Source organism: Eptesicus fuscus, chromosome 1, assembly GCF_027574615.1.
Source record: "Eptesicus fuscus isolate TK198812 chromosome 1, DD_ASM_mEF_20220401, whole genome shotgun sequence".
NCBI classification, from domain to species: Eukaryota; Metazoa; Chordata; class Mammalia; order Chiroptera; family Vespertilionidae; genus Eptesicus; species Eptesicus fuscus.
In genome coordinates, this window is record NC_072473.1 from 90175466 (window position 1) to 90184717 (window position 9252).

General features: G+C 36.8%; 1 protein-coding gene across 3 annotated transcripts in view; it reads left to right on the forward strand.

The window, feature by feature from the left end:
* Positions 1-8818, forward strand: part of IL13RA1 (interleukin 13 receptor subunit alpha 1) — a 76209-nt gene extending 67391 nt beyond the window's left edge. For 2 of the 3 annotated variants that reach the window (XM_054724980.1, XM_054725024.1), the window contains exon 11: positions 6216-8818. In XM_054724980.1, the coding sequence (XP_054580955.1) occupies positions 6216-6308 (93 nt within the window). In that variant the 3' untranslated portion in view covers positions 6309-8818. Of the gene's footprint in view, positions 1-3885; positions 3925-6215 lie in introns of all 3 variants that reach the window. The other variant, XM_054725068.1, reaches the window with a different exon arrangement.
* Positions 8819-9252: the final 434 nt, after the last annotated feature.

The following is a 9252-nucleotide window of genomic DNA, read 5'->3' on the forward strand; positions in this document are numbered from 1 at the left end:
GCATTTCCGGCTTACAGCCCAGATTCCCCCAGTATGGGCCTGGCTTCCCAGGGTCTTGCCCGGTACTGGGGTTCAGTGCAGTCGGAACTGGGGTTCAGCACTGTCCAGAGCCCCTGTCTCCTCCCCGCCAGGGCAATTCAGCGGTACAGGCAACAGTCTGTCCTCTGCGCGCATTCACGTGCGCGCCTCCAGAGCTCTGCCTTTCGCTGCTCCTCTGTGTTTCTGCCCCACAGCCCTGATTCCCCCAGCATGAGCCTGGCTTCCCAGGGTTTTGCTCGGAACTGGGGTTCAGTGCAGTCGGAGCTGGGGTTCAGCACAATCTGGAGCTTTTATCTCCTTCCTGCTAGAGAACGCCGGCCAGGCCGTCAGCCACCCCTTCCTCTCCGGCTCCGTCCTCCCCGCATGCGTGCGTGCTCGTGTCTCCGCCCGTGTCTCCATACCTCAGGCTTTTACTGCTCCTCTGATTTTCCTTGTGGTTTTCTCTTTCCTTCTAGTTGTGGGTATTTCAGTCAGCCAGCTTTCCTGTGGTTCTGGATGATGTCCGTTTTGACTTTTAGTTGTATTTTTGAAATTATTGTGCCAGGCTGTAGGTTAGGTGTTTAACCTATGCCGCCATCTTGGTTTCTCCTAATTTTCTTTCTGTATTAAAACACTTGGTGTTTTTTGCCTAAAAAAACAAAATCTTTGTCAAAAGATTTTTTTCTTCAAAGTCCAATAATTTTACCAGAATATGACTCTATGTTGTTGGTCATTTTGGGTTAATTTTTCAAGGTATATGGTATGCCCTTTCAGTATGTAGTTTCAGATTTTTTAAATTTCAGTAAAAATTTCTTTACTTATAGACTAGTTATTTTGTTCCCTTGATTTCTTTGCCCATCTTGGATATTTGCCACATCCTTTTGAATAATTTTTATCAACTCCCTTTCTTTTTTTTTAATCCTCACCTGAGGTTATATTTTATTTTATTTTAGAGAGAGAGAGAAACATTGATAAGTTGCCTCTCATATGCGCCCTGACCAGGTTCTCCTAGGTGCCCCAACTGGGGACCGAACTAACAACCTAAGCATGTGCCCTGACCAGGAATCAAACCTGCAATCTCTGGTATGTGGGATAATGCTCCAACCATCTGAGCCATCCTGGCCAGGGCACCTTCATTTATTTTTTTTTACGTCCTTCTTTTTATCTTCTGTTTGTTTTAAGATATTATCTGTTGTGTTTATTTGCTCCTGTGTTCCTTCTACCCTAGTCTTCATTTCTGAAATATTATTTTACTGTTCTTTCCTGCATTTTATCATGTCATGTCTGAGTTCTTACTCTGAATTTTTATATTCTTCCATACTATATACATGTTTTCATATCATATAACTTTTTCTTATTATGTTTTAGGTAGTTTTGAAACATTAGATTTTCATTATTTTTTGTGGATATATCTTTCTGACACGTTTTAACTCTGTAAGGATATTATTCTGTTGCTTATTTTTACATGAAATTAATTTCCCTGAAGTTTTAGGAGGCTTGATTTAGGACAGTGGTGTGTGTGTTTTCTAATTGTATGGCTATAGAGTTCCATCTTTTATTGTTTTTTTTTAAATATATTTTTAGTGATTTCAGAGAAGGGAGAGGGAGAGAGAGATAGAAACATCAGTGATAAGAATCATTGATCGGCTGCCTCCTTCACGCCCCACACTGGGGATCGAGCCTGCAATCTGGGCATATGCCCTGACCAGGAATCGAATTATGACCTCCTGGTTCATAGGTTGATGCTCAACCACTGAGCCATGCTCTCCGGGCAATCTTCTATTATTTTTAAGAATTGTTCAAAATTATAGCTAATTCCTTTCTGCCTCTTCTACTTTTGTCTGGATTTTCTATTTTGTCTCTTGTCCCTTTCCTGGCCAATGTGGAGTCTATTCCCACTAGTTTCTTCTCAGAATGGGACTTTGCCCTTAAAGGGGGCTTTAGATGGCTTTGAAAGTTCATGGGGCCCATGCAGCTCCTGGCGGTACCATGGACTCCTTGGACTCAGTCACTCCTTAAAGGTGCAGATCCCTGTCAGTCTTAGTTGTTCATAAATTAGCTTGCTGAGGTTTGAGTGAGTTATTTCACAGTTCTCACATCTATCAGGTGCCCTGCTGATTCTTGCTGCAGATGCTTCCATAACTGATACCATTTCTCTCTTGTAGCTATCTCTAATTTGTCCCCATCTACTCATATTTCATGGTTCACGGGGGAATAATTTTCATCTCATTTTGTTGTAGATTATGTCCATGGATTTTGGTTTTGCTTTCCTACTTAACTTTTTAACTTGTGGTTTTTATGGTGGCATTTAGAGAGATTAAAAAACCCTGCTGCTTGGCTGGAGTGACTCAGCGGTTGAGCAATGAATCATGAGCCAGGAGGTCATGGTTCAATTCCCAGTTAGGGCACATTCCCCAGGGTGGGACGTGCAGAAGACAGCCGTTCAATGATCCTCTCTCATCATTGATGTTTCTATCTTTCTCCTTCTCACTTCCTGTATCTGAAATCAATGAAAAAATTAAAAAAAAAACACACACACACACACCCTGCTGCCAACCACCACTTTTACTCAAGGATTTCTCTCTAAATGATACACCTCAGGCCAAATGCTGCCTGCAACTTATTTGTGTACAATCTGCGAACTAAGAATGCTATTTATACTTTTAAACATTTGAGAAAAAATCTAAAGAAGAATCCTATCATGACACTTGAAAATGATATGAAATTGAAAATTTCAGTGTCTATAAATAAAGTTTTGTTGGAACACAGTCACGCCTATTCATTTATATGTTATCTATGACTGCATTCATGCTATGACAGCAGAGTTGAGTTACTGGGACAGAGACTATATGGCCTTCAAATCTGAAAATATTTATTATCTTGTCATTTACAGGAAAAGTTTGCCAACCCTGGTTCTATATTATACTCTTTAATGGCTAAATAGCATTCCATTGTGTAAATATATTATAATGTACTTAACCAAGTCTTCATTATTGGGCATTAAGATGAATTCTAAATTTCATTATTATAGGCATCATTTCACAGCTAATATTAACATATATATTTTATTACATTCTTGGAATATATTGTTAAAAGTAAGATTGCTGGATCAAGGAAGATTATATACCTTCAAACCCTTTGATTGATATTGACAAATTGTCATCCAGAGAGGATATACAGGTTAATTATCTTTTAAGGATACTGTTTAGATGCATTATGGTGCATTCATGTAATGAAATATTATGCAGAGATTAAAGAAGGTGGATCTATTTTACTGATGTATAAAAATATAGAATATATGCTATTAGACACTCGGGTTACATATGTAGGGAGTGATTCCTTTATAGTAAAGAAATGAGGGAACTAGAATACACACATTTAAACTTTTCACAAGAAGTATAGGTTACAACTAGGTTGTACCAGTTTATATACCTACCAGTAGTATGTCTGAATGGTTGCTTTGCCATGCTTTTGCCTAAATATAATTTTTTAAAGGTCTTGCCAATTTGATAGCTGAGGAAAAGGCATCTTTTTTTAATTTTACATTTCCACTTTTATATTTTTTCATGTTCTTTAGCTTGAATTGATTCCTTTGTACAATTCTTGTTCATTGTCCATTTTCCCTGAAATATTCATCTTTTCTTTGGTGATTTGTAAAGCATTTTTTATATATAAGATATTAATCCTTTGGCTTGTCATCTGTGTCTGCTTTTGTCATTAATGATGTACAAATTTTTTCCTTTTTTATGCAATCAAATCTTCCTTTATTTTTTATGTGTAGAAATTCCTTTCCTACCTCAGATTTATATAATTGTTTTCCAATATATTCTTCTATTGCTTACTTGATTTTGTTTTTTTATATTTTAGTCTTGAATCCACAGGGAATTTATCCATGTAGGCTGTGAGGTAGGATTTAGCTTTATTTTTCAAATGCTTAGCCAGTTGTCTTAGTGCCATTTATTAAATAAGCCATTATTTCAAGGTTATGTAATTTTTTCAGATTTTTATTAGAAATCTGTGTATTTCTCATTTTAAAAAAAATCAGATTGTTGATGTGATTTGCATACAATAAAACTTACTTTTTTGAAGTTTATAGTTGGAAGAGTTTTAGGAAATATATAAAGTTTTATAACCACTACTCTAATCAAGATATAGGACATTTCCATCATCCCCCCAGAAGTTCCCTTTTGCCCCTTTGCAGTCAATCCTCAGTCCCTGACCCTATGCTCTTGCAATCACTAATCTGTTTTCTGCCCAAAAATTTTACCTTTTTCAGAATGTGATATAAATGGAATCATGCAGTACATAGTTTTCAAGTCTGCCTTTTTAATTAGCGTAATGCATTTAAGAGACATCCACGTTGTGATGTGTAGCAATAGTTTATTTCTTCTTTTAAATTTTATTTTATTGTTTAAAGTATTACAAATTGTAGTACTCAGAAAGGATATATGCACCCCTATGTCCATAGCTTATTTCTTTTTATTACTGAACAGTATTCCACGATATGGCTGTATCACAATTTATTTAACCATTCTCTTATTCAAGGACATTTGGGGTTGTCTTCAGTTTTTAGCTTTTATTAATAAAGCTGCTATAAACATTTTTGTAGAGGTCTTTGTGTGGACATATTTCTCTTGGTTAGACACTAGGGGTTGGGATTTCTGAGTCACGCAATAAGCATATGTTTTGCTTTATAAGAAACATTCAGACTGTTTTTCATAGTGGCTATACTATTTTACGTTTCCACCAACAATGTATAAAAGATTCAGTTATCCTGGATCCTTGTCAGTACTTGGAATTGTCAGTATTTCTTATTTCAGCCATTCTATTAGGAGTATTGGGGTTAAATAATTTGTTTAGACTAATTTGGATGTTTTAAGCACTGTTTCCCAACTTATCCCTCCATAGGCTTTCTATGACTGGATGGTTTTTACTTGCCTAGTCCATCCCCAGTTGCTCAACCTGAGGTAGCTAAATGGCCATTGTTACTCTTGTTTCTGTTTTTCTTCTTTCCATTTCATTTCCAAGGGTTGTAGAACCATAAAACATAAAATCAGAAAAGGAGCCTAGAAATAATCTAGGGTAATGGTTGGTAAACTATTTCTTTCAAGGACCAGATAGTACAGTTATCCATGGAGGATTGGTTCCAGGGCCCCCCACAGATACCAAAATCTGGGATGCACAAGTCCCTTATATAAGATAGCGTAGAACATTGCATTGGACCTCTACATGCATGGATTATCAACCTTGGGTTGAAAATACTGTTTTTGATCCTGGATAGGTTAAATCTGTGGATGTGAAACCTGTGGATAAAGAGGGTTGAGTAAAAATATTTTGGGCTTAGCAAGCCATTCTGTCTCTGTCACAACAACTCAACTCTGCTGTTGTAGCATGAAAGCAGACATAGACAATACAGAAAGAAGTAGGTGTGGCTGTGTTCCAATAAAATTTAATAAAACAGGTGGCCTACTGTCTTTGGCTCTTAGACCATAGTTTGCTGAGCCTTGGTTTAGTCTAACAACTTTCTTTTACAGATGAAGGGACTGAGCTTAGGTTTTACCCTTTTCCTTGATTTATATGTAAAGATGGCAAGGGCCAGGATATTGGTTCTCACCATAGGAGACACACTTAAATTGAGTTCAAGATGAGCTTAACTTATGCATAATTCCCTGCTCTAGCAGATGGTGTTACATGGAACTGTTAATACAAGGTCTTTCAAAAGTTTTAACTGCATTGAAACTTTTGAGACATTTAATATTGCCATTTACTAAAATGCTAGTTGACTTTTTGAACCTAATATGTCTCTGGAGCAATAGTCAAATTTGAATGGTAAGAAAATAAAGGTTAAAACACTTGAAGTAATAAAAGTATACCACCCTTTTATTCTTCTTTAAAAGACTTTGTTTTTAATTTTGGATATGTCTAAATTTGTTTATCTTTTAAGATGGCCATTCAATATCACATAACAACCCCATGCTTTTTTTCTCTCTTTAAGGTTAATTCCTGGTTGTTTTGTTTCATTAATTGCTCAAATAGATGAAGATTCTTAGGTCAAAAAAGAAAAAAACAACACATAACAGGAAACACACACTCATGGTTCCGTGCACGTAAAGCTAAAAATAAGCATTGGCTATGAGTACTCAGGGAAAGAAAGTTATTTAGAAAAGTCATCATGTCTGTTTTTTCCTTTCTTCTAGCACTGGAAGAAGTATGACATTTATGAGAAGCAAATCAAAGAAGAAACCGATTCTGTCGTGCTGATAGAAAATCTGAAGAGAACCTCTCAGTGATGGCGATCATTTATTTTAACATTCAATCTGAGAACTTGTTAAATGGAAACTGAAACTACTGGACCATTTAAAAACAGGCAGCTCATAAGAGCCATAGGCTTTTATGTTGAGTCATGCACCGAAAAACTAAAAATAATGGGCCCTTTGGAAAAGCGAGGGGAATTATTCTCATTGAATTGTAAAAGCAGTTTTTATGTAAAAACTTCTTTGTGAGGTTTTCAAACTAGGGGACAAAGCAAAAGCCGATGATGCCAATAGAGTTAATCTTATCAAAAGTTGAGACAACTTTCTGAGGAATCTATGCCTGTTTTGTATTCGTTTTGTCAAACAATACCAACAAATTTTATTTGTGGGGGTACTCATTTTTGGGTGCAAATGCTAATGCCAAACTTGAGTCACAGAGACCATTTAGCAAACAAAACTGAAAAAAGTATCTGTTGTTTGGGATCCCATTAAGTGATGTTTGTGGCTATCCGGAATCATCATCCCTTCAGCAGCATTTTTCTCTACTTCAAAAGGCCCAGACATTAGTGTTGGCCACAATGATGACAACTACAGAAAAAGCAGTGTCAGCTTCTTTTACCAATACCTTTCAAAGCCATTGCAGGCTTTTAAGGGCAGCAGAGACAGAAAGACTTACTGGGTATTAGTATTTGAACCACTGCATTCTCCAATGATATACTGTTTTTTCTTCACCTCTGCTACTCAAATCAAGTATTTACTATATGTCCAGATTGTGCTAGGCTCCCAGGTGTGAGGCACCTCTGTCTAAGGGTTGACAATCTGGTTGCCACTCCTCAGTTCTTACCACTTTCTTTTTCTCCACCAGTCATTTTTCAGACTTTTTAATTCCCCAGTTTCCACACCTGATTTCCCCTTTTGTATTTTCCCTCATTGTAGTCTTTCACCTTTCAATGGATATTTGAATATAAATCTGCTCAGAATACCTAGAGGAGCAGGGAGTGATTTGTATCTCAGGTAAAGTGTGAGTTGACTGAGAAACAATGACAAGTTCTTGCATATTTTGTAAGTTCTGTATGGGTCTGCATTTATTTGAAGGTTTTCAGCATTTACTATTTCTCTACATAGTTTCTAAACAGAAAGGAGATATTATCTTCACTTAGAACTTTGCTATTTGCTTGATAAAAAGAACAGTTGTGTTTCCCTCTTTTCCCTATTGTCACAAATAATTATTAGGTTTTGTGTCTTGTATAGCTAGCCAGCACCCAAGGCTCCAATGTTTGTATGCATTTTTTGCATATGCTAGGGTTCCATTCTCACCCATCCCCACAACATATATTCTCCCTACCCACACTTCCTCCAAATTTAAAGTATGGAAATGATATTGCCCTCCTAGTGTTTCTCTCCTTACAAAGATAGAGTTAGATTACTAGTAGGAATTTGAGAAATTTGTATCACCAGTTCTCCAAACATTCATCCATTTGTATTAACCAGATGGTACTACTTGTAATTCTTGCTGTTAGGGGAAGGGAGATCAGAGATCCCCGCTCTTCACAGGTTTGGAGGAAAGTAGCAACCTGCTTGTACTGCAGAAGAGGAGCACTGTGTCCCCAGCTTTTCTGAGGAAATTGGGGTTCAGAGCAAGGGTAGATGCCATGCTGTTGCCTCCCTGCACTTTTTTTTTTTTTGAGGTCAGATTGAGCCTGGAAGACAGGCATGGATGTTCCACTTTGTTCTACTGTTTTCTAAAACAAAACAAAACAAACAAACAAAAAAAAACCAACAACTTGGTTTTCCTTTGAAAAATGAGATTATTTCCTAGCCAGGTCTTTTATAATTCTGGGAAGCAGAACACTGAAATGCCTCACCCAAAGCCATTTTTCCTCTTACTCTATTTAGAAGGCAATGCGGTGAGGGTGTGCTTTGATATTCTTATTACCCAAGGAGCTACTGATACTGATAGTCATGCATCCTGGGAGTGGGGAAATTGTATTTTTCATTCTCCTTTTTTAGCAGTAAAATAGTATTTTTGGGGGTAGTAAAATGGTTGAGGGAAAAGGGGACAGTGAGTTATGGGATTAGCTAGCTATGGCTGTTTTTTAATTGTTGAAGAGTGATCCCCAGGTCTTGGGAGCTCTTGGAGAATTTAATACAGGGTGGGGCAAAAGTAGGTTTACAGTTGTTCATATGAAAAATAATATAATAATAATACAAGAATAAACTGTGTTTTGTGTACTCACAACTGTAAATGTACTTTTGCCCCATCCTGTACATCAGTGGGATTCTCATCACCTGTAGGAAACTAGTAGGTTCATTACTGTTTTATGTCTGACCTATATGGATTTTTTTCCCCCGCATACCTAAGTAAACCTACTGTAAGAATGTACATTCTTATTCTTTCATTCAGGTAAGTGTTTTCTTCATCTGGGCACTAAAGGGATATGTGAAACAATGTTAACGTTTTTTGTAATGCCTTCAACTAGGGGTCATTGTGTTTAACTTCTTATAGGAAAGTTTGAATAAAATAAATATTGTCTTTTTATATGTCACTCAAATGTTTTCCTTTGCTATTATTTTGGGGAAAGTATTATGAATAGTGGGTGGCAGGAAAAAAATGTAGTTAAATGAATAAATGTGAAAATTTCTCAGCTATTTTATCTTGCAATCATTTATCATAAGCTTCCCTGCTGTTCTCAGTATGGCTGTGTTTTCTGATAAGGCCATGCACTTAGTTTAATATTAGTACAGCCTTTGCAAGCAGTACCTAAAGGGACGTATTTGATAAATGGTGGTTGTGATAATTAAGGGAAATGGAAAACTGGTCCTTTCTAATGTTAAGCTTAAAATAGAGTACAATATATTTAAGGAAGCTGTCATGGTACACTGAAGGGGGGGATCCCCTAGTTACAAATTAATCACATTAGCAGATTAGATTTGAGACTAAGAAAATCAGTTCTCAATAGCTGTGTTCTTAAGATATGGT